This window comes from Glycine max, chromosome 9 (genome assembly GCF_000004515.6).
Source record: "Glycine max cultivar Williams 82 chromosome 9, Glycine_max_v4.0, whole genome shotgun sequence".
Lineage (NCBI taxonomy): Eukaryota > Viridiplantae > Streptophyta > Magnoliopsida > Fabales > Fabaceae > Glycine > Glycine max.
Window position 1 is genome coordinate 48,079,495 of NC_038245.2, and position 25,136 is coordinate 48,104,630.

General features: G+C 33.5%; 4 protein-coding genes across 6 annotated transcripts; 1 reads left to right on the forward strand and 3 right to left on the reverse strand.

Moving 5' to 3' along the window:
• Positions 1-672: 672 nt before the first annotated feature.
• Positions 673-4,396, reverse strand: LOC100806420 (beta-cyanoalanine synthase). The gene is made up of 10 exons (NM_001352889.1): positions 4,032-4,396; positions 3,039-3,148; positions 2,838-2,895; positions 2,492-2,755; positions 2,160-2,297; positions 2,013-2,064; positions 1,660-1,739; positions 1,502-1,561; positions 1,234-1,314; positions 673-1,020 (listed from the first exon to the last, which is right to left on the reverse strand). Exons 1-10 carry the CDS (start codon positions 4,209-4,211, stop codon positions 922-924), a joined length of 1,122 nt encoding a protein of 373 aa, NP_001339818.1. The 5' UTR covers positions 4,212-4,396; the 3' UTR covers positions 673-921.
• Positions 4,397-6,843: 2,447 nt separating this feature from the next.
• On the reverse strand, positions 6,844-13,594 carry LOC100781092 (translation factor GUF1 homolog, mitochondrial). 3 transcript variants are annotated; one of them, XR_001382877.2, is made up of 13 exons: positions 13,177-13,584; positions 11,546-12,296; positions 11,002-11,158; positions 10,840-10,894; positions 10,509-10,576; positions 10,331-10,435; positions 10,169-10,240; positions 9,889-10,002; positions 9,469-9,609; positions 9,324-9,383; positions 8,864-9,065; positions 7,528-7,605; positions 6,844-7,292 (listed from the first exon to the last, which is right to left on the reverse strand). XR_001382877.2 is itself a non-coding variant. In XM_006587781.3 (12 exons), exons 1-11 carry the CDS (start codon positions 13,513-13,515, stop codon positions 8,900-8,902), a joined length of 2,028 nt encoding a protein of 675 aa, XP_006587844.1. In that variant the 5' UTR covers positions 13,516-13,594; the 3' UTR covers positions 6,844-7,292; positions 8,864-8,899. The 3 variants fall into 3 exon arrangements, 1 of the variants encoding a protein (XP_006587844.1); XR_416143.4 differs by having other exon boundaries at positions 7,528-8,263; XM_006587781.3 differs by lacking the exon at positions 7,528-7,605 and having other exon boundaries at positions 13,177-13,594.
• A 2,856-nt stretch (positions 13,595-16,450) lies between these two features.
• Positions 16,451-19,153, reverse strand: LOC100781638 (probable disease resistance protein At5g63020). The gene has a single exon (XM_003533558.4). The coding sequence runs from the start codon at positions 19,151-19,153 to the stop codon at positions 16,451-16,453; it is 2,703 nt and encodes a 900-aa protein (XP_003533606.3).
• Positions 19,154-22,219: 3,066 nt separating this feature from the next.
• Positions 22,220-24,906, forward strand: LOC100806952 (uncharacterized). The gene is made up of 3 exons (NM_001255100.2): positions 22,220-22,662; positions 24,120-24,248; positions 24,545-24,906. Exons 1-3 carry the CDS (start codon positions 22,246-22,248, stop codon positions 24,722-24,724), a joined length of 726 nt encoding a protein of 241 aa, NP_001242029.2. The 5' UTR covers positions 22,220-22,245; the 3' UTR covers positions 24,725-24,906.
• Positions 24,907-25,136: the final 230 nt, after the last annotated feature.

A 25,136-nucleotide genomic window follows, 5' to 3' on the forward strand; every position in this document is an offset into this window, starting at 1 on the left:
TTTAATTCCTTTATATTTATCTATATACTTAAATTTATAACAATCTAAACCTTTCAATCCATCATTATTTATTTTTATTTTTTAATTAAATTCCAATAGTTTCTTTTAAAAAATTATTATTTAAATATATATTTATTTATCATAAATTTTAATTATAATATAAGTGATATATCCTCTAATTATTAAGTGGTAAAGTAATTAATTGGATATACCTATTTTTATATAGAAGGAACAAAGTTGTTCTCTTACACAATGTGACATTTAACACATAAAAGGGAAAAAAAAACTTGATTGTTTATTTTGCTTTTAAATTAAAACAACACACTTCATCTCTACCCATTATTCCTAGCCATTGTTGGTACATTTACTTTCTTGCCAGCCACCTCGAAGGGTAGTGACCAAGTCTTGCAGCCTTCACACTTCTAACATCCTATATTAGACAAAGGAAAGTCCCCTACGCATCATGGATAATTGAAGCTAAATACTAACTATTATCCTTTTATATGATTTATTAATTGTTTTCTGCAATAAGTAAAACCAAAGTGGCCTTAGCACCTAATTATACTTTTTTTGCAAAGATAGAAATTTGGCAATGCTAACCACTTGGATTGGTCTTGTTTTAAGAAGAATTTGAACACACATCATACCCATAATAGGATTTGATTCCAAGAATTATAAAGAACACTTCGATTGCTTTATACCTTTTTCGATTAAAAATGAAAAATAAAGAACAATACAAAACATTAACACAGCTCTTATTGTAAGCTGTATCAAAACCTTTTCCCAATTAACACAGCTTTGTTTGACAATTTTTGCTATGGCCGAACTGTAAGATGATGTTAACAATTTTTGCTACAACAGGATTGTAATAACTAGGTTGCTCCATGTAATGTAACTCCACAACAAAGCTTATGCATGGAATTAATCAACTGCTACTGGCTGCATGTTTTCAGCTTCTTGACGAAGCTCTTGGAACAGAACAGATGATAGGTATCGTTCACCGAAGCTTGGATGAACAGTCTGAGATTGAAGTCATCAATGGTTATCACAACATCAGCAACAAAGACAGAAAAGTTTGATGCCTAAAATTATAGTGCTAAGCATTTTATTTACAGAAATATATGATGATTAAGAAAAATGTGAAAATGAATGCAAAGTGTTGTTGTGTCTTGAGAATTTATACATCAGGCTAAGCCTTTAGCTTAGAGTTGTTTCAAGGAAAACTGTTCTTACCACAATAAGTTTGCCTTTGTTCTCAGGCAGCTGAGCCAATCTGAGTGCTGCAACTGTGTTAGCTCCAGATGATATCCCTACCTGAAAAAATTAGAAAGAAAAATAATTGCAAATTCAGAATTTGATTACCAATTTATGAATAGTCTGTTGTCAGTTAGTAAGGAATCATATGTAAATCCTAGGGTGAAATTCATGGTTAAATGATTGAAGCTTGAAATTTCTCATGCATTCATTGTTTAATTTTACAAAATTGTCCTTTGAAGATTACCATGAGTCCTTCCTTCAATGCCAACACCCTAGCCATGTTAACTGCATCTTCGCTGCTAACCTACCAAATAAGTTTCCCCAGACAGTTAGGAGAAGCAGCAAAAAGTTAAAATTTTCATGATAAATATCTATATAGAAGAATTAATATTCTGTACTTACTTCAAGAACTTTTTCCATAACATCCAGGTCCAATATGTCTGGTTTGAATCCAACCCCATTGCCAGTTATATGATGAGGACCTATATATAAAATGACAACATCAGAGTTTGCAATCAGTAAATAGAAGAAAGAGAGACCATAGTGATTATTTTGGTTACTTTAGATCCATATTTTAAGCCCCTTTTACATTTATACAATTTTTTCACTTCACCAATGCCATTTTAAAGACTGGTATGCTCATCCTTTTTAGTTTTACCATAGACTGCTTGGAAAACTGAAAAAATAGCATTCAAGAAGAAACTATGTACAAAATTATCATATAAAAAATCAAAGAAAAAAATAATTATCCTTACCAGGTTTACCACCATTCAGCACATTGCTTTCACTTGGCTCCACTCCATATATCTAATATAATCAAAAGCAGTTAACGGGTTTTAATAAGTGTATCTAACAGAACATTGTTCAGTTTGTACTTTGAATTGCGATATGTTGAACCTCACCTTAACATTAGGATTTTTGGATTTAAGATATTGTCCAACCCCAGAGACTGTGCCTCCACTACCTATTCCCATAACAAATATGTCAACTTGTCCATTTGTATCCTCCCATATCTCAGGACCTGTTGTTTCAAAATGCACCTATATCCCATTTGAAATCATTTTATAAATAAATGCACCATTGTAAAAGCCAAGCATTTATTTTAGAACTATAATCTAGTATTAAACTTAAGTACAATGAAGCATCACAAAAGCATAATACAAGCCTAGTTCTACTGATTTTTCTTTCTTGGTAGGAGATTTCAAACAGCAATAGTAATTTAGGTTCAGGTAACCTGAGTATTGGCAGGGTTTGAAAATTGTTGCAGCATGTGAGCATTTGGTGTGTTTTCCAAAAGTTCATAAGCCTTCTTTACTGTTCCTCCCATTCCTTTGGCTGGATCAGTGAGGATTAATTCAGCTCCAAACGCTCTCATGGTCACCCTTCTTTCCAAGCTTGTGTAAGAGGGCATGGTCAAAACCATCTTATATCCCTTCATGGCGGCCATAAATGCCATGCTGATACCCATATTGCCTGATGTAGGCTCTATCAAAGTTGTCTGCAACATAAAATAAGTTAACTATGAGCATCTACATGTGAATAACTAAGCAAAATAGTTGCCATATATCAAATCAGCTAACCTTTCCAGGAGTTATCAGATTCTTTTCCTCAGCATCTGTGATCATTGCATATGCTGGTCTGTAAAATCAAAAGAAAATAATTACAGTAGTTCTGTATTAATTTGAGTTTTGATTATCATTAAGAATAGCATGAAACCTAATCAAATGCAAAGTAGGAACAAAAGGAAAGTCAAATAGGAATGGAAATAAAGAGGAATTGACCTGTCTTTGATGCTGGCAGTAGGTTGCATCATCTCTTGCTTGACAGCAACATAAGCTCCACATCCTTCGGTGACTTTGTTAAGATAAACCAGTGGAGTCCTCCCAATGAGCTGAAAAATGAATAGTTCTACTTCAGATAAGAATTGAATAAGTAGTACCGGAATATATCCTCCAATAAGCAAAATGGTAAAATAAATAAATAAATAAATAAAATTAGAAATCTCTGTTACTCTGCAAAATGGTTTCTTCAAGTTTTGTATCATTTTGTGGTGTGCGAGAGAATAAGGTAAAAGAAAATATAAAACTTAGTAAACTGACAGGAAAAATTAGTGAAAACTCAAATATAGTTATCTCTTCAACATTTTCTTTTCTACGCGTGTACGTTTTATTAGTATTTTTTTTATTTTTTTGGTTTCTCATAGATTTACTTCTTCTGAGGCAATCTGAAACTGTTGGATACTAAAGGTTACCTTTCTCAGTGGGAATTCAATCTTTTCACTATGTTGTGAACTAGGCGTTTTCACTATTCTCAACCCCTAAATTCTTAGTAATTTAGTATCATCATACAGCTGAATAATAAAATGGTTTCAACAAAATTCAAAACAGAATAACTGAGTTTTACGACAAAAATCACAATTTTGCAGCTGTAATTATCTCAATATCTATACCAAGAATTCCAGGCAGCTTTCCAAACCAACCTCTTTGGTAGAAAAAACCTTAATAAATCGATACCAAAATTATTTTCACTCTTGGCAGATGATGAAACAAATAAATAGGATAATACAGGGAAAATGAAAATCTGTTGTACACATGGCATGATATGAGTGATCAGAAACACAAGAAAGTAGAATCCATCGGGATGGAGCTACATTGACTGATTTAGTAAGAGACCAATCACCAAACCAACCATTCTCATTACTGGATCATAAATCATAATCATGCATGTAATAAAAAACAAGTAGAGAAACATGGAAAGTGAGTAATGAATACTACCTGAGAAACATGCTTCTTGATGTTGGTTCCAGGAAGGTCCTTAGGCAAATCTCTGATTCTCTGAGCAAGTGAAGGGGAATCAACAATGGCTGCTGTTGTTGTGGAGAACAACAGCCTCCCAGCATGTGAAGAAGAAGAACAAGACCTTTGCTTGAGGATGGTGCTCATGAGGGAAGCCATGAATTGAAAATTGATGATTTTGAATACCCCAAGGCTATGCAATGTATATATACATATATATGATTAGTTGGTTACTAGGCACTGATAATTAAATTATGCAATTTGATTAGGCATTATTGTGGTCCAAGCAAAGCAAGATTCCAATTTGGTTTTGAGAGGTATCAATGGATGACCAGATTTGATTCATGTCAGGGAATTATGGCTAAGTTCAATTCATTGACCAATTCTACCGTGGGAGACTAAATAACTTTCCCAAGGTGCCAAAGTGTTACATGCACCGTTAGATTTTAGTATTTTTCTATCTATGTTTCAAAAAGATTAAACTTTAATTGGGTAGGTGTGAAAGACAAAGTGGGAAAGAGAAAATAAGAAAAATCTTCAGCCATTCCTTTTTAAATGAGTATATCTAAGGGTTAACATTTGTTTCCCTCCGTAGAATTCCTCAAGTTCAATACATTATATATGTACTGTGTAACTTTTGGTGGTGTGAAAGACAGACATCTTTTGTGATTCTTTTTCAGCTTTTAAAAATTAAAATACCAAATAAATTTTGTTATTTGTATTTTTCTCCCGTTTCTATTACCTAAAAACAAAAATACATTCAAACACACTCTTCATTTTTATTGTAGGTGTGAAAAAAGGTTTTATTTAAAAAAAAAATCAATGATTTTTGTTTTTATCTCAAAACGAATTAATTTCTTTTAGTTTTAATGTGCACCATATGTGTATATATAAAGCAATCATTACGTATGTCTGCTGCGGCATTTACAAATTAAGTTCCAATTCGAATTAATTTATAGTAGTACCTTTTAATTGTCTACTTCAACTATCACTTAAAATAATATTTTCAACCATCATTTCAATTCTCATAAAAAAATTCTCAGATCATTTTGTGATTATTAAATATAAGTTTGATTTATAATTAAGATTTTTGGAATACACGTTCCAATGTAATCCAACGCATAAAAATAAAATAAAAATGAAAATAAGAGTTATGACTCTTTTTGCAAAAGTATTTTGTCTCAAACTTATTCTTTTAGGTGATTTTAAACATGTGCTAAGTTGTAATATTTAAGGATAAATTTATTATTAAATTAAGAAACTAATTTATTATTAAATTAAAAATAAGAATAAATTTATCACATTTTTATACATTTAAAAATTAAATTTCAATTTATCATTTTTAAAGATCGATTTATGATTATCTCACTTTGAAGAATAAAGTTAACTATTTATCTTGAATAATATTTGTGTGTTTGTGGTTAGTATCATGCATTTATCCAATGCCAATGAAACTAACGTGTGGTTGAGTGCATGTGACCATTGGTTTCGAGGTAGAGTCAGATTAAACTATGACTACTTAACGTTACATGGCAAACCATCATCTCTGTTCTTATATGCGTTTTCATTCATTCATCAACATACTCTCTTACGTGAGTTTGGATCGGTGGTCCTGCTTCTGCAGCAAGATATATACTACCTTAGGCTTTTATATAATTATTATAAAAACAAATATTTTCATCTTTTATAATTTATTGGATATAAATTTAATGGTGGACATTTTTGCCAGAGCCTTTCAAAACTTTAGATGAGTAAGCTCTTTTATTTTTTTGTATAAACTATATTAAGCATCATTTTATAAATCGAATTTTGTATATATTTGCATAAGTTCATTGTCATTGACTTAGTCTCTCTACACGCATGTATTTCAGTATATCCATAGTAGAATGTGGTGTTTAAAGTCCTTATTATGATTGGTGACAAAACAAAGAAGTTAAGTAATGGAATGCATGGGTTTTTTTTCTTTCAAGGAAAAAAAAATGTAGTTTTGTCACTTTTCTCATTATTTAGTTTTTTTCTTTTTAAAACTATTTTTTATAGGAACCTCTGTCATTGGTCACTTTGATTTGTATGTGTTAGTTTATTATTTGACAATTTTGACTTATTTCTGAAATTATATGAATTTGCCGGTTACTGTTGTAGGTGTCGCTTTTACATTTTTTTTTGTTGATACATTTAGAATTTTCTTTTGTCATTTAGTATGTATCACGGGCAATTTCATAGGATATTTTTAATATATATGCTTCTCGACTTTATGCAGGAACGAATTCAACTAATGAGAATCTTTAGTGAAGAGCTTTGTTAATAAAAAAATATGTCGGGATTTTACTTACAAAAATTTAGAGCTCAAATCAGAAATAATTTTTTAAACTAAATTATCTTCATTTATGTTTTACAATTTTCTATACTATTTCCAACCACTCCATGTATCCTTCTATGAAACAATATTCTCTCCATTAACATTTAGGCTCCATTATAATTGTAAAATTCAAAATTATCAATATTCCACTAAAAAATTACTATTAATTACTCAACTACACATAAGGGTACAATTGATTTTATTTTTTTGCACAATTACATATTAAAATTCTAAAAAACCAAAATTTTGAAACAAAAATAAAAAAAGTTAAAACATCCAAAGTTTTGGAATGGGGGGGAGTATTTTTTTTAAAATGATCAAATTATCTTTATTTATGTCATATAGAAAATCTGATCAAGTGCATTTCATGATTCAAATTATAGGAATAGATTCTCTCAAGTGAAAAAAAAAAAGACATTTGAGATTCTCAAGTGTTAAATGTCATCATTAATTCTTTTAAACCTTCATTTTATAATACAAATGTATTATATTAATAAAATTTAGTGAAGGGATAAGATCTCTCATCCCGTGATAATGTCACTGGAGAGGATCATTCCCTTCAAACTATATACCTTCTCAAATTTAAATAAATAAATAAAAAAACATCAAAAAGACAAGATTATTGTACCGTATCAAGAACATGGCTACAGCTACAGTTGAAAATTACTGCTACAAAATGTTTGTAAGGTTTATTTGATTAATATATGCTGCAGCAGGACTGTAACAGGTGCAGATCCACACAAGACCTCGACAAAGCATTCAAGGTGTATAGGAGTCCATGGCAAGCATTAATCAACCGGCACCGGCTTTATTCTTCCCAGCCTCATTCTAAAGCACTTTGAATAGAACATATGGCTGGCGTCGTTTCCAAAACATCTAATCTGAGATTCAATAAAGCAATAATTTTCACATCATTATTTTTTTACTGAAGTTTTCACATCATTATTAACCGAAAATTTTGCTACATAGAATTATAATTATAAGAAATTTATATAGATATGTAGGAAAATGAGCAGATAATTGAATATTTCATTGCATGGTATGTTTGAGCTTAAATAATAAGGCTGATGAAACTCGTTATGATTGATGATTAAGCCTTTATCCAACTGTTCTTACCTCAATAGGTTGCCTTTGTTTTCAGGCACATTAACCAGTTTTTGAGTGCAGCAACTATATTAGCTACCAATGAAATCTCTAGCAAAAAAACAAAGAAAAGGAAAAAGGAAAATTATGCATACATATTGTTGGGTCGTTTGGAATAATGAGCCATGAAAATCACACTAGTGGACTAGACATTAGATCCAACTCAAAACCTTAAAGTAAGTATGTGTATGGATGCTTATTGCTTACTACTTAGTACAACATGTTGCTTAACCTACCCATTTACATCCAATCTAGGACTTCTTACTCACTTGATGTTCCCATCAATATTCACTTATGTGTGAGACCCTCCATTTCATATATACCCCCCATCATGCCCGAGTTTGACCCTTCCATCTCATATGCTCCCATTATGTGGGAACCTTTTTCTTAAATCCACAAGTATGCAATGGGACTCTAGGAAACTTAGCCATGTCTTTTTTGGGTTAAAAAACGTGGCCATAGCCTAACTTGACGATGTCTTCTATTAGCCTCTTTTAGGTACTTTTTTGGCCCACTTTATACCTTGATACTTGAATTTTGTTGCAGTTCACTTAAACCAAATACTAATGCTTGTTATTATCGATGAGTAAACCATAAAAACTCTTGATATAGCTTCCTATGTATCATCGTTTCCTCATCCAATAGTGAATGTCATAATGTCACACAAAGAATCATCCCCTGGATTTGAATCTAACTTATGTTTAAAAACCTACATAAAAGAAACAGGAAAATGGGCAAAAACTCAGTCACTACACAACATTATATCAGGGAACTGAATCTCAGAACTCCCTGCAGAGTTTTCACAATAAAACTACTAAGCATAGAGGAAGGTATCAAATCAAAGCATTGATCAACATGGTTTGACTTGAATTTCAAGCTCAATGACATATGTCAAGACAGTGCAAAGAAAAATATTCAAGCAAACAAATAATAAACAACACCAACAAAGCCAAAGTTGGATTTACATGCAGCTATGCCTTAAAGTTAGATGCCAAAAATAACGAATCACACATGCACCTTTCATCCAAATAGATGTATAATTTCTGGATTTAATGCACAACCCCAAAAGAAGACAAGAATTAAACTTTCCTTTTGGGGAAATTAGACTAAAAATTCCACCTTTAATTTATGTTATTTAATTGCCCTCTTTGCTTCTTTATTACCACAACAGGTATGCTTTAGAGTCAAATAATAAGTTTGACCTCAGACCAATCTGAGGCTGAACATTTTAGTCTATGTGCAATTCCTTCTACCAATAGATGCACCTTAATATTATTGGTAAAGGAAAAGGGAAACAGGAAGTCATTACCATTGTGTAATCCACAAATATCTTCAAACATGTCAGCTAAGAAACCTTTAATAGTTCGTGAAATGCTTCTTGTGGTATATCAACAGAACCAACACGTTTCATTCGCTTCTTTCCTTCCTTTTGCTTCTCCAATAGCTTCCTTTTTCGAGTAATATCACCACCATAACACTTGGCAAGAACATTTTTCCTCATAGCGGAAATCCTACAATAAATGTGGAGAGTTTATGCTTGGCAATTGATGATCAGGGCATGTGAACAAATTGCTTAATTTTTCATCCTTTGTTTCTCTTAGAGGGCATTAAAATCCACCTATAAAAAGGCTATTGGAAGCTACTGGAATTAAAATGACTAAGATACTTAAAAATACCAATCAAGATTATTATTTTCATATCAGAAGCTAAAGATTGTACTCAACTGTCCCAAAAAGACAAATCAGCAAATACTTTAAACAGAAGCTTACGTCTCTCTTGCTATGATTTTTGACCCAATGGCGGCTTGTATGTTTACCTCGAACATTTGCCTGAACAAAATTTAGAGTTTTTTTGGATGAGTTTAAACTTAAGAAGAAGCATGAAAAAATACAATTGTTTCTTAAATAAAAAGACCTGTCTAAGACGCCCTTCAATTTCTCTGTCAGTTCACGCCCAACACGATATGCTTTTGCGCTATGAACTATGGTAGCCATTGCATCAACAGGTTGTCCATTCAAGAGAATATCCAGTTTCACCATATCAGCTTGTTGATAACTGTAATTACACCCATTGAATGCATTATAAGGTAGGAAGTAAGCCACACCAAACATACAAATTTATTTGCTTATACAATTTGATGGCATATGACAGCCAATAAATATAAAATAAATCACAAATTATTTATCACAAATCTACATTTACATGTACCAGATATTTGTTCCAAACTCTACATAGCACAGTACATCATCAATGAACCAAGGCAAATAGGAGTGGCTGCACAACAATAATCATGCACAAAGTTATCGGGTGAGAAAAAGGGGGCAGGGTACTTACTCTGAGTCCTCATAATCAAATGATGCATAGCCTGATGTTATGCTCTTCAATTCATTATAAAAGTCAACAACAATTTCTCTCAAAGGCAGGCGGTACTTCATGAATACCCGTTGACTGCAGAAGAGAAACTTAAAGGATTAGTGCATCAACCAAGGATAAGTTGATGGACAGACAAAAATCTATCAAAATTTATGTAATTTTTTGTGGATAATCATGCATAATAAGCATAATATACATTGATGGATATAGTAATCGAATGCAAACTCAAAAAAAAAATTACCTGTCGATGAATGAGTACTCCAACTGCTGACCCCTACGCTCAGAGACAAGGGTAATAACAGGTCCCACATACCTAAAAATTAAATCAGCAATAAATTAAGATAGCGAACATCAGGCTCTGGAGCAGTAAATCAATTATACTCAGGGTTGTACAAGAGCTTACTCACTAGGAATGATTATAGTAGCTAATACTGTAGGTTCCCAACAGGCTGTCACTTTATGCTTAGGATTAGAGGGTAATGAAGCGGGATTCTGAACTTCTAACTTGCTGAAAAGCACAGCTAGAAAATATTAGTAATACATAGTGGAATTAGCCTGACAAATACAAGTTTGTTATTTACCTTCCATCATGAAACTCAAATATATAAGGCACAGTAGGAACAGTTGATATAACATGAGCTCCATACTCCTGTTTACAGAAACATAATATTTATCACCAACACGCCATGCTTAAAGAATCCGGAAAAAACTTAAGTTCTTAGAACAATAAATGAATTTTCCAAACATATGGCATCCATATAAATTTTGCCCATTCCAAGAGATATTGAATTCACAATGCCGATGAAGCAAGCATACATACAGTTAAAAAATCTGAAGGCATTCCATTTTCCAAAATATATCTCCACCATCAGTTTAAAGTCATCATTTGGTTACCATACAGTAATGTATTACCTGTTCAAGCCGTTGATGAAAAACATCCATGTGCAGAAGGCCTAAAAACCCACACCTGAGAGAACATAATTAGAAACATAAATTATTCAAGATGAAACTAAATGTTTCAATTTTTCACAGAACCAAATTCTCATTTCATTCTTTTAGTAATAGATACCAGACCTGAACCCCAGACCTAGAGCAGTGCTAGTTTCTTTAGCAATAGAGACACTGGCATCATTGCATGTCAGCCTCTCTATTGCATGATTTAGAGCTTCAAAATCAGATCCATCAGCTGGATAAAGGCCAGAGAACACCATATGTTTTGCTGGCTTGAAGCCTACAGTTTAAAGTTATAAAATGATTCAAAAACAAAACATTTAGGACCAAGAAATGTACCCATATATTCACCAAAAAAAGAAGAGGAAAGAAATGGACCCATATATACTGAAAATAATAACATTCTTGTACACATGGAGAAAGAAAGAACAATATAATATCACATCAGCTTAATCATTTAGGCATTGTTTTTTACAGGAAAAGTAATAATGGTCAAGCAATGAAATTAACTCATTCTATTTTCAGTATGTCCATTACCTAGTACTTAACTACCTAGTACCTACAAGAGCTGAAAATGTAAATGAGCTACACATGATTCAAGAGATTCTATGCAGCAAAGAGCAGTATGAATAGTCTACATGCATGGATCTGAGTTGTCTGACTATACCTGGAAGAGGCTCTACAGTACTTCGAGTATGATAAATTGTATCACCAACACGTGCCTCTTTAGTTGAACGCATGCCACTTACAACATAACCAACTTGTCCAGTAAGCAAGATTCCAGTAGGTGTAAGTTCAGGATGCATGATGCCTATATCTGAAGCTTCATATGACTGACCAGTAGCTGCAGAAGAAATCTTATCCCCCTTGCGCAGGACACCATCAACAACAGCAACATGACATATTACCCCTTTGTATTCATCGTAATATGAATCAAGCAAAAGCATGCGTAAAGGAGAATCACTCCTCCCAGGAGGGGCAGGTATGCGCTCTATGACTGCTGGAAGGATTTGCTGAAGACCCTCTCCAGTTTTAGCAGATGTTAGCAGCACATCACTTGGGTCAAGATCAAACATTGATTTCAATTGGGCTTTAACGCGATCAGGATCAGCAGTTGGCTGGTCAATCTTGTTTATGACAGGAACAATTGTTAGGTTAGACTCAAAGGCAAGGTAAAAGTTAGCAACAGTTTGTGCTTGGACTCCCTGAGCAGCATCGACAACCAAAAGCACACCCTGACAAGCTGCCAGTGACCTGGACACCTCATAACTAAAGTCAACATGCCCAGGAGTGTCAATAAGATTCAGCAAGAACTTAGGTGACTCCTTTCCATCACTGCAATCATCACCATTTACACCGTGCTTATAAAACATTGTTGCTGTCTGGGCTTTAACTGTGATTCCTCTTTCTCTCTCCACCTAAGACATTATAAACTTCACTAACTAAGCAACACATGACAAAAACATATAATAATAAAAAACAAGAAATATAATGCATTCCACTAAAATTTTAATTTTCTTTAGTTCAGTTTACATAAATTGTCAGTGTAAATATTTTTTACAATATCAATCAATCTGAAATTATCATATATAGGTTTCAGAGTAATTAACCGTTAACAACTATACCAAACTCAGAAATCAACTACTTAATGAAGGTGTAAAAAACATTTTATTTACACTATCAGTGTATTAAAATTAAATTATTTTTTTGAGTTTAATCGCCATTGGTCAATGTAAACTTTTAACCAAGCAGTTTCACACTTTCAACCAATCAGTACATTTTATTTACACTATCAGTGTATTAAAATTAAAGCAGTTTCACACTAAGGTAGTTAATCATGGCAGTGTGATTTAATGACATTTTACATTGTGATTTTTTTGGTTCAACCACTGTAATTAGGGCCTTTGGTTCCCCGGTGGGACTCCGAGGTATCCCCACAAGCTTCAATCCTTTGGGTTGACTATGGGACTAATCCTCGGTCTAGGTCACACTTAAAGTTCCTCGCCTCTCTACAAGAGTGTATTCGGCGGGGAGGTTCGATCCCCCACAAACTCAGCATGTATTGCCAACTGAGCTACACGATTGGGTTATTACATTGTGATTGAATGACATCTTACATTTTCAGTGCATAAATTGTTTATTTTTCCATCTCTTCAACCAACCGACTGTTTATTTCTACCTCATATAGCTAACCAAACACTTTCTCAATTATTTTTTTTGGACAATACCCACTTCACCTAACATTGCTAAAAAGCATACCCAGATGAAAAAATTGAAATTTCCAGCAACAAAGAGTACCTGCAGTTTATCAAGATACTGGGGTTGGCCGTGGCCTTTCTTAATGGTTCCAGTGAGTTCTAGAAGCCGATCAGCGAGTGTGGACTTGCCATGATCAACGTGTGCAATGATTGAGAAGTTTCTAACGAGCTCTTTTGGATATTGGCTCAAATCTATGGTGCTTTTCTCTCTCGTGGTGCTGTTTTGGCGTGTCTGGGAACACAACAGTGCACGCGTCACAGAAAAACGTTCATGGGTTATTCTGTTCGTTAATGGATTGAAATTGAAATTGGAATTGCACAACAACGATAGGTAATTCGATTGCCTTAGGGTTTTGGAAGCTTTGCTCAGATAACCCATATTTCTGGGTCTTGGGGAAAATGCGGTATGCAGAACAACTGCAGAACAACGTAGGAGAAAACCATGAGATGTGCTTGATTTCTTTGAGAACGACGTCGTTTTGGATCAAAATATATGGATATTGGACTGGGCTTCCTTGAGAACATGAGGGGCTTTGCTAGGTGCACCAGACATATTTCTTGTGCACCCAGCATTAAAATAAAATTCCAAAAATGCCTTTAAAGGTTTTTTGTTTTTATGAATTACATAATCAGTATATCTCATAGGATTATGTGATCGATAAGTGTTTTTTTTAAAATAATTCAAAAATATGTTTTTTTAATTTATTAATAAATTAATTTTTTAATAGTAATTTTTTTTTATTTATAAAAGATATATGGATTAAATAATTCGTATGAGTTATATCAAAATTAATTGTCACAAAATTTATTATTTAAATTTACATGCACATGCACATTAAATATATATCAGAAATTTTAGTGTTACATATAGCAACATTATTTATTTTATAATATAATTGGTCTATTAACTCAGTTGGTTAGAACGTCGTGTTAATAACATCCATACGGCTTACGGATTGGGCTCATATGAATCAGTTAATCTATAACCCTTTTATGGAAAGGCAATATGGGAAGATCACAAAATTGCTGATGATTGCTGGGTGTATCAGCAATTTTGCTGGGTGTACATAGCAATACCCAACCAGGAGTTATGTTAAGGGGAATTGTTTTTCACACCCTTTTACTTATGCACTCCTTCTGCTGTTTAAATAGTAGTTTTTTTCCTTTCTAAAAATATCTCCTTATCAGAAATTAATTTCTTGAACATATTTTTGTAATTAAAAAATATTTAAGAATACATTTAATACATTTTGAAATTTAGTGTATGGAGAATCAATTCAATATTTGGATTCTTAATTCCCTAGTCCTTACTAAGAAGTGTGTGTTTGAATTACATTTTAAAAAATAAACTTTCCTTGAACTTTATTTTGTAAACTTAAGTTTAGTTAAAAGTAGGTTTAATATAATTTAATTTATGTTTGAAACTTTCTACGTTCAATGGAAAAGTAGGTGAAGAGTAGTTTTAGGGGTATATTAGATTAAGATTTCAAAAGACTTTTATTCATAAAAAAGTCTTGTGGTATTTAATCAAGATTTTTAAATAATATAAATAAGTTTTGTGGTATCTAATTAAGAATTTTAAATTTTTTTAAGGAATGCAACAAAATTTGGTGGTATTTAATTAGGATTTTTTTATGACTTTTAAAAAGTCTTCTAGAATTCAAAAAATATACAAATTTCGATAGATTATTTTTGAAGAAGATTTTAATGGATTTCATCAAACTTTTTAATATAAAACATCTATCGAACAATCTCACCCAATCATTTGAGATTTTGCTAGACTTTTTTCTTTCTTTTTCTATTGGTTATTAGACATTTTTTCTCTCATCACACATACACTATTCTCTCTTTAGTATTTTTCAACATACGCATGTCATATATATTTCTCTTATTCTTTTAGAATAAAAAAATGTCAAATATATTTCTTCCCTTTGCACTTTTCCTTTTTTGCCTTATGTGCTAAGACTTACTGTGTTCTCCTTATACTTGGTAGTCCATCACCTACTCGACGCAATATTTTTGTGATTGTTATCCTTAATTTTGTCATCCCCACAACTCATTAACCCTCCTATCAATTTTTCATCCTCCCTACTCTCTTCGAGTATATGTTTATTATTGCACTCCATTTAAACATGTCATTAAATTTATCATGAAATAATTATAGTAATTAAAAAAACAAAAAAAAAAAAAACTAATGTATAATTTTAAATCTAGATTGTTCAAATCCAAAAGTGAGAATGAGAAGATGTTATTACAAGAAAAGTTAATACAAACAGACATAAAGCTAGAATCAATATAGATATTAAAAGATTAAAAAATTATATTGGTTTTACTATTCTTTTACTCAAACCTCATTATTTCTTTTTTTTTTCACTAACTTTTGTAATTTGAATGTGTTTTTAAAAATTCATAAAATCATTTCAAATCTTATAAATTTATAAAGTCTTTTCAAATCTTTTAAATTCTTATAATATAAGTTCATTAAAATTCAAATTATCATAAAAGTCTTATAAAAAAATCTGATAAGTCATAATATTCTTACATAATCTTCAAAATCCACAAGATTTTTTTATATTAAAATAATCTTTTAAAATCTTAATTCAATACATCCCCCTTAGACTCGATCTTTATTTGAATAAAAATTATGCTCAATTGCACTATGAAAACGAGTTGCCAAACATGCATGCACAACTTTTTATGAGGGATGAACTTTAGTTTGGATGATCAAATATCAAACCAAACACATCTTTAACATGTTGTTTAACTAGTCCATTATGACTATTTGCATCCAATGTGAGACATTTTACTTGCATACAACATTTCCTCAAGTGTGAGACTCTCTCTATCTCATATACTTTCACTAAAGTAAGAGTTTGACCCTTCCATCTTTTATGCTCCCATCATATTGGAGTATTTTTCTTTTGCCCATGAGTATGTGATGGTGACACTAATTATATTGATGTTAGCTACTATCCATTAATGTTGTCCAACTTCTACATTGTTAAGAAAACTGTTGATACAAGGATGCTTACATAGATGCATCACCAATTTTGTTATGTTTCAATACTTGCTTGAGTTAGTCACCTAATCACACTATTGCTCTAATACCATTATTAGAAAAACTTCATACACATAAGATTAATGATAGGTAGACACAAGCAACTCGTACAATAATTGATCATTTCCAAAATCTCTCTCTCACAAACAACAATTACAAGCAAATGAAACATTTCAAAGAGTGTGTAGTTATTGACTTAAAGATACATAATGAAATTCAAGGCTATAATCAGTTGGGGATCAATCACACACATGATTCAATTTTTTCGGCGAATTTTACTACGGAAAGGTACATATTTTGAACGAAAGAGATCCCTTGTAGCTTCATCTTCCCACTTCAAATTACGCCACCAATTTTTTTGTCCATTGATGTGCTTCAGACTGTTCCTTGCACTACTGGAATCAAAAGGGAGCTTTAGCAGCCTTGGACAATCTGCCACACAGATCTCCTTGAGACAAGGAAATCGCAATACTTGTGAGCATATGCTCCTTAACTTTGGTAGAGAATCTAGATCAACAATTTCAAGACTCGAAAAAACATTTACTGCATGTCCAAATTCTTCACCTATGACTTCTTCCAATGAGGGACAATTGTATAATCTAAGGAGCTGAAGGCTTGGAGCACAAGTGAGCCAATTCAAGTTGAACATGCCACACCCTTCAAGGGATAACTCACGAAGATTAACAGTATAATTATGCTCAGTAAGCTTCGAACTCATTGGAATACACTCAGACATAGAATCATGCGATGGAGACTCCTTTTTCATGTCAGAAACTAAACTTGGAGATGAAGAAATTGATATGGACAAAACCTCTAGATGTTGCATTTTTCTCAATAATGAGAATAATATAACATGTGGCATTGAATTGAAATGAGAAATTACTCTCAGTCTAATGAATCTTTGTAATTTGGGAGATTTCTGTAATACTTGCATAGAAGAAAAGCAAAAGAGAGCAATGCTTATGTCTTGAAGGAATTCCAAGCATTCCAATTCTTGCAACAAAACAGTTTCCTCAGGCTCCCTTAAGTCAGGAAGAATGCATTGATCTTCCCAAGGTAATTTGCTAAACACTTGCAATGACAACAAACTTGATATCAAACTCCTCGGGAAGACAATCCTATTGCAAATATAATTTAGCAGCAAGCACCTCAACTTTTTCAATTTCTGGAGCTCCCTTGGCAATTCTTGTATATCAGTACCTGATATATCCAAATGCTGCAAGTTAACTAACTCCCCAATACTTGCAGGTAGTTCTTTTAATCTTTTATTACCTGACAAGTCTAACACTCCAAGAGTGTTTGCAGTCAGAAAGATCTCATTAGGAAAGTTTGTTAGCTCGGTATTTCTGACAATCATAGTTGAGAGATTTGAGCAATCTGGTTTTCCTGAGAAGGTTTGAATGCTAGGTCCCCAGAGTGATACTATCTCTACTTCTTTCCACTTTGCAGGATTATATGCTTCAGCTGAACTGCTGCTTGCACCATCTTTCACCAAAAACCTGGTGTTGGATCCATGATCACATGCTAGCCACAAAGCCATGTCTCTGATCACATCATGCATCTTAATCCTGTTTTCTCTCTCGCTGTCCTCCAACAAACAAGCAAACTTCAAGCTTGCTATGATTTCTTCTCCTTGATTACGTGCTTCGTAGACATCATCACCAAATTCAGCTAAGAGACCTTCCCCAATCCACAGTTGAATGAGTTCATCTTCTCTAATATCATAGTCCTCAGGGAAGATGGAACAGTACAAGAAACAAGACTTGTGTATGGCACTTGGCAAACTGTCATAGCTAAATTCAAGCAAACAATAGACATCTTTAACCATACCTGAAAATTTTGATGGATAATTCTTCAAAGTTCGTATTGCTCGTTTCCATTCAGGGAGAGACTTTCTAGCCATAGGTCTTCCAACAGTGATAAGAGCCAGTGGAAGTCCCTCACACCCCTTGGCCATAATTTGAGCCAAATGAAATATTTCAGGATGAGAGTTGAGAGTTTCTTCACCCACTTTCTCTTTGAACAATTCAAATGCTGCCTTTGGTGCTAAACATTCTACTTTGATACATCTGTTGGCTTCCATGTACCTGCAAACCTCCATGGATCGCGTTGTGAATATCACTTTAGATCCGTTGTTCGTATCAGGAAGAGGAATCCCCAACTTCAGAAGATCTATGCGCTCCCATAAATCATCTAGCAGCAACACAAACTTCTTCCTTTTCAAGATGTTGTATAAAACAATAGCTCTCTCATTAATGGCCTTACCAACCCATTTACCATCGGGAACTTTTAATTTTTCCAGTATGCTTTGTTGAACATTCCCTACATCTGCTTCTTTAGACACCACAACCCAAACGACCACATCATAGAATGCTGTGGGAAGGAACTCATTATTGAACTTTTTGAGCAGGGTTGTCTTTCCTACACCCCCCATCCCATACAAGCCAATAACTCCAACATGATTGTCATCAAAACATGCACCAAGTTCATCAAAGGTTGATTCTAGACCTACTGTGGCCTCTAGAGGTATTTCATCTACCAAAGCATGTGGCATTTCCTGAGCCACTACATCAAAATGCCCTTTATCAATTAGTTCACGAATCTCGCCAATTTTTTGAGCTATAACCCTTCCCATCCAGCAGCTAGTTGGAAAATTCCCGGGACAGAAACTTCCCAAACATCTACTATGCGTTTCTTGAACTTGAGAAACTTTCTGCTGAATAGCTTCGACTTCCCTTTGCATGGCTTCAACTTTATCCAACCAATCATTCACTTCATTCAGACGCCTCAGGTACTGTGCCTCAGCCACTTCAACCCTCACACTCACATCAATCCAAACACCTCGAAGGTCAGATGCTATGTCCCTCAAACAAGAAAGGTTCTCTTCAAACTCGCGGACGCAGGCACAACAGTCCCACATGCGAATTATGAGCTCCAACACTGGCCCTATGAAATCCATCATGGCTAGATTGAACTTTTAGGAAAAGAAAAGTGACAAAGAACACAAGAGGCTTGTTTGTGAAACAAAACAAGTGGAGCACGGAAATTCAGGTAGCTCCTGTTTGGCCTTTATATTATGCAATCCCAAAGCAAACAAAAAGATGCTGCCAACAACAACCTTGTGGCGTGTTAGCAACCAAACAGAGACAACAATGGCTCTAAGAGACTGAATCAATGTTAAGAAAGAGGAAAGAGGAAAGAGGAAAGAAGAACACTATGTCATTGTAGTGTGCTCCCTCGTTGAAGTCTAGGATTTCTAGGAAACTTGGACATGCCTTTTATAGGTTCAAAAACGTGGCCAAAGCCTAACTTGACGATGTCTTCTAAGTTCTACGAACCTATGTTGTACCTTGACACTTGGATTCAAGTGTGGTCCAACAGTAGGTGAAGTTGAGCATTAGCTCTTTGAATTCTAGTTCACTTAAACCAAATTCTAATGCTTGTTAAGTTGTTATTATCAATGAGTAAACCATAAAAACTCTTGTTAAAGCTATCTCTGTCTCATAGTTTCCTCCACCTATATTGTCGTGATGTTACACGAAAATATAATCATCCCTTGAATTTGAATCTAGTTCAAAAAGTGTGACAAGTGAGAAATACACCATTGATTTAAAGACATGTAGCAAAAAATTCTTTACACATATGTCAGATTTATCTGTGATGGTACCGTGCCACAAATTCTTTGCAGACATGTAGCCAAAAGTACCTGTAATGTAAGTATTACCTTAGTTTAACTGATAAAAATTCAGTGCAGCGAGTACGCTCATAAAATAAACTAAAATAAAAGTTTAATTATTTATTTAATCTTTATAATTAAATAGTTGTAACAACTTTTCCTTTTAATCCATATAGTTTAAAACTTTTCATTTTTGTTCGTTACAATTTTCTTCCCTTTTGTCCTTTCCATCCAAAATTGGCTAATGTCATTTGAGATGAGTGTAGATTAAATGAGTTAAGAATCAATTGGTAAAAAAAGTTGTAATGATAGGATCAAAATATGACGTTTTAAATTATATAGACTTGAAAAGAAAATCGTTATAACTATAGGATAAAAAAGTTACAACCATAGGAATCAAGATGAAATGTTTTAATTATAAGGAATAAAAGAAAAAATTTGTTGTATTTTTTATCATTCGAAAAACTAAAAAACAAGAACAAAAGTCTCAAGAGTATCTCCAATAAAAGATCAAAAAAGATCAAGATTTGTGATCTTAGTTAACTTTTTTATGGGCCCTGTGTTGCCACATAATTCTAAAGATTTTTCCAATTTTTTGTTTCAACAGACGATCAAGCTTTGTGATCTTAAACCACTTTTTGTAGATCCCATAAGGGATCCACCTTCTAATATTTATTTACCATTTATTTTAAAATAAATAAAAAACAATTAATTATATAATTTTTAACGATGAAAAAAAATTCAAAAATATTTTTTTAATAATTAAAATATTTATTCATCAAGATAATTTAAACTTACGGTAATACATATCAGTGATAAAAAAAAATACACACATTCACATTGAGCAATAAAAATTAACATTCAATGTCGAGAGATCTCTTCAAAAATATGATCGTAATCAATATCAATGTTATCATTATATGTATTTCGTTTGTCTTTAACAATTAACATAATGCATGTCAACATTATGCTCCTCATGATACCCGTATGCCAATTACGTGATGGACAACATATCATTGCAAATCGAGATTTGAGTACACCAAATGCTCTCTTCACATCCTTTCTTGCCCCTTCTTGACATTTTACAAGTAACTTTCTTTTCTCTCCTTATGGCATTGAGATGGTCTTTACAAATGTGGCCCAATCAGGATAAATGTCATATGTAAAATAGTATCCCATATTATGAGATTCCATTAATTGTAAATTGCATTAGAGGAGCTCGGTCTTGTAAAACATCATTAAACACGAGTGATTGGTTTAACATGTTAATGCTATTGTCTAAACCTCCGAAATATGCATGTCAAATCCATAAGTCTTGTGATGCGACGACTTCAAGTATTATTGTGGGTTTCCAATGATCACCTCTACGATATTGATCTTGTCATGAAACTAAATACTTTTTCATTCCCAATGCATACAATCAATAGAACCTAACATACCTAGAAACTCACGTGTCTCTTCAATTATTAGTAGGCGATTGATGTCATTAGTGTTAGGTCTTCTTAGATACTCATCTCCATGCTAGAGATCATGCCCCGCTCTCCAACAACAAACCTTTGCAAGATCAATTCTTACATTTAAGATCAAGGTGTAAGAACTCCTATTGGAAATGCTCTAAGGCATAACATGAAGAGTGATTCAAGTGTTCGACAAGAGCATCATAGTAAGAGGTGTTGAGTATTGTTTCATGATATCTAACTTAACAAATGAGAAATAACCTCTTATAGTCATAAAGTCTACACAACTATTACTCTCCGGCAGAGTGTGACAAATCTAAAATCTTCAATCTCTACCAATGAGACTCTGGATATGATTAATCAACAGAGAATGCACATGATAATTGTTGACTTCATCCTTTAGGAGATCTACTGGAAGTTGAGAATCAGTCTCACATATTAGTTGACGAATACCATGATTCCAAGACAATTGGATGTCTTGCCGAATTTTTTTTAGTATTAAATGTCAAAAGTAAGTTGTCAATGAATGTCACATAATATTAGGCACCAAAAACATTAATTTTTTTAATTTTATGTACATGAAAAGTGAAAGAAATTTTTTTAGAGGATCAAAATCATGCTTTTTTTTCATAATTAAAAACATATTTATGTTTATTAATTTTGACTAAATTATTATTTTAATTTTTTATGAGGACGAGCCCTGGTGCAGCGGTAAAGTTGTGCCTTGGTGACTTATTGGTCATGGGTTCGAATCCGGAAACAGCCTCTTTGCATATGCAAGGTAAGAACATCCCTCCCCCATTTAATTTTTTACCCATAATTTTAACCTTCTTATTCTTTTTTAGCGATTTTGCTCTTCTATTTAAAAATAAAAATAAAAAATCCGCAATTTAATCTCAGTTGTCTTTTCCCTAAATTATGGTATGCCAGTTGATAGCCTATGCAGCAACAAAATCACAAACTCAAAGCCTAAACACATTTCATTCCCAAAAAACTCACTCACGAGAGTGCATCATTCCTCATTTGATCCTCTCTTCCCCCATGACCTTCCAACCAGTCCCCACTCTCCTTCTCCTTCTCCTCCTCGCGTCCGCAAATTCCCATTTTGCCCTCGCCGGAAAGCGCAAGGTTCACATCCCCGACGAGTTGGACGACGTGTTCGACGACGAGGAGGACGACGCGTGGCGAGAATGGGGCAAGAAACCCGAACCCCCTTTCCCTTCCTCCGATATCTCCAAGCTCGATCCCTCGCAGATCCAGCAGGAGATGATGAAGCGCCACGCCGGACCCGTCATCGGATTCGTCAAGCTCCGGCCAGGGTCTCGCCGTACTCCGGTGAGGACCGGACATTGTTGTCATTTTCGTTGACAAAAATAGCCTGTGCCCAACTCCCCCTTTTTTTTTTGTTTTTTGAATTTTTTTAGTTAAATTTGTGATCTTTTGTGATTTTGATGATACCCATAGTTATGGCATATAACAATGGGTTGAGTTGAAGTTTTATTTTTGCTCATGCCCAGTATTATGGCATAATGGAGTTGGGTTAAAATTGTGATTTTGCTCATAGCCTGTTCTTTTGTTTGTTTGTTTGTTTGTTTTCTTTTTTTAAAAAGTACTATGGTAATGAAAGTTGAGCTCGAATTTGAATTGGAGTAGTGGGTTTTTTGGGTTTTATGAATATGGCTAATGGGTTTTGGTGAGTGCATTAGCCCATACCTGTTTAAGTTTATTTATTTATTCGAGCTCGAATTTAACTGCGCTTCTGGTCTCATAGCGGGTTTGAAGTTCGGATCAAAGAGGAGGGTTGTGTTAGATTCTCAGTAGTTAACGAGTCAAAGAAAAACTTCCCAAACATGGATTACCGTTGCCAATCACAGACTAGGTGTGAATAATATGCCTGAGAATTTGGTCTTTAACCCAATGACGTCTTGTGATTCATGCAGTTGAGAATTAGGGATGAGGCTTTTGTAGTTGTTGTTGTACTTGAGCTCAAATTTAAATTTAAATTGTGATTTTTCTCCGTGCTTGTTGGATTTTGGATTGGGGTTTGCTTCCCTTGTTTTGTAATGTGGAAGTAAATAGAGTGAGAGTAATGGGGTATTGATTGTTCAGCGATTAGGGATTGAGTTAACAAATGTTGCTTAAGCTTTGTGTGTGTTTCAGCCAATGCAGAAACTATGCTTTCTGATGTGAATGTGGATATCCTCTGCGCTTTGTTCTTGGGATAGTTTAAGTTGGTTCACTGGTTTGTGATAAATTTAGTTTGAGATTATTATTTGGAAAATGTCCAATTATAGAACTCTGAAGTTTAGTTTGAGAACAGGGATAAATTGGACTTTTCCCATATAGTTTCTATTTATTGTCAGTGGTTTATTTGTCAGAGTTTAATTTATATACACGATCAGTATACAATACACTATTTTAGATAGACATCCAATATGAATTTATTTTATCATTGCATGATATTAATGAATAGACTGATGTGATGAAGTAGTCAAATCTTATTGGATGTTTGGGGAAACATGTTTTGCATGGATAGAGTATATAAATTAAACTCTATTTATTTCACCAAAAAAAAAACTATTTATGATATGTTGTTAAATTGTCGACTGGGCCCCTAGCATACTGCTCAATCAATATATTAAAGATTAAGAGCAGTCGGAGAGGATCTTGAGATTTTGATCTGTACTTGATGTCCAATAATTTGTTTTATGATGTATAGAGGTTTCTACTTTGAACTTCTGGGTGAATATTGAGTAATGAGTACCATAATCATTTTCCATGATTTATTTTAGGACATGGTAGCTGAATTTGCAATGAAATGGACACATGTTCTGAGAACTGGAGCTGTTGGAGTAAGGTTTATGGGTGTTGATCTGAATACAATTATGTTTAACTTGGAAAGCATCAAAGACTTGGAAGAGGTATGGCTTGCCCAGTTTTAATTTCTTTTTAAATATAAAGAATGAAAAATAGAAGAATCAGCTTGGCCTTTTAATTTTGACTACCCACTATCTGCTGTTATGTTCTTAACCCGCCTTTCCAGTTTAAAGTAAACTGTGTTGAATTTCAATTGATGAACTTTACCTTTCATTTCTCCTTTGTATTGAAAAATCTAGCTTTAGGTTCATCCTAGACTAGAGTAAATAATAAATTTTGTGTGCCATTAGTTTATGATGCTTTCTGTTGATATGGTCTCATGCTTATATCATGTCAACAGTTGAAGGAATTTGTCTTGGACCAATCAGAGGCATATGAGATCAAAATGGGGGATCAATTTTTTCGAAGATCTGGAGATCCACCTCTTGATGAAGTTATTGAGAAGTACAATAGTGAGAAAGCCAAAGCAGATAATGCTGATTCAGAGGAAATTGATCCGAATGTTAAAACAGAGTTGTAATTAAACGGTATATAGACATAAACTATGTTTGGTTTTGCGTCAGTTTTAGGAAAATTGTGTCAAATTTCCATGTTAACAGTGAAGCAACTTCATATAATTTTTCACTTTTCCACGTTTTTCATGCACATTATGTGTTATCAACGCAACACCGAACATTCTAATAATTCTCTAGAAGTTGACATGAAGTAATTGTGTCCCTTCTTCCTTCTCTTTTAATTAAAGTTATGAACTGCTTCTAAATGCTATGGAAGTAGTAATCACTTTGCTGCATTTAGCAAGACCATAGAACCACTTCTTGATGGGAGAAATTTTGGATAAAAAGAAATTGAAATTACTGCAAATTTTATTTTCTTGACCAAATTGTCATTGCTAAGGGCAAGCCTTGGCACAATGATTATTAGGTTGTGCCTTG

Bases quoted from the DNA above. Each gene is read 5' to 3' on its own strand.
- LOC100781092 (XM_006587781.3), bottom strand. From the start codon at position 13,515: ATGGGTTATCTGAGCAAAGCTTCCAAAACCCTAAGGCAATCGAATTAC. The intron at 10,436-10,508 runs GTAAATAACAAA...TGTGCTTTTCAG, and splicing joins TTTGAGTTTCATGATGGAAG to CAAGTTAGAAGTTCAGAATC. The intron at 10,003-10,168 runs GTAATTTTTTTT...TCTCTTCTGCAG, and splicing joins GAGTACTCATTCATCGACAG to TCAACGGGTATTCATGAAGT.
- LOC100781638 (XM_003533558.4), bottom strand. From the start codon at position 19,153: ATGGATTTCATAGGGCCAGTGTTGGAGCTCATAATTCGCATGTGGGAC.
- LOC100806420 (NM_001352889.1), bottom strand. From the start codon at position 4,211: ATGGCTTCCCTCATGAGCACCATCCTCAAGCAAAGGTCTTGTTCTTCT. The intron at 2,298-2,491 runs GTTACCTGAACC...AATGGGATATAG, and splicing joins CAAACCCTGCCAATACTCAG to GTGCATTTTGAAACAACAGG. The intron at 1,021-1,233 runs GTAAGAACAGTT...CTTCAATCTCAG, and splicing joins ACAAAGGCAAACTTATTGTG to ACTGTTCATCCAAGCTTCGG.
- LOC100806952 (NM_001255100.2), top strand. From the start codon at position 22,246: ATGGTATGCCAGTTGATAGCCTATGCAGCAACAAAATCACAAACTCAA. The intron at 22,663-24,119 runs GTGAGGACCGGA...GATTTATTTTAG, and splicing joins CAGGGTCTCGCCGTACTCCG to GACATGGTAGCTGAATTTGC. The intron at 24,249-24,544 runs GTATGGCTTGCC...TCATGTCAACAG, and splicing joins GCATCAAAGACTTGGAAGAG to TTGAAGGAATTTGTCTTGGA.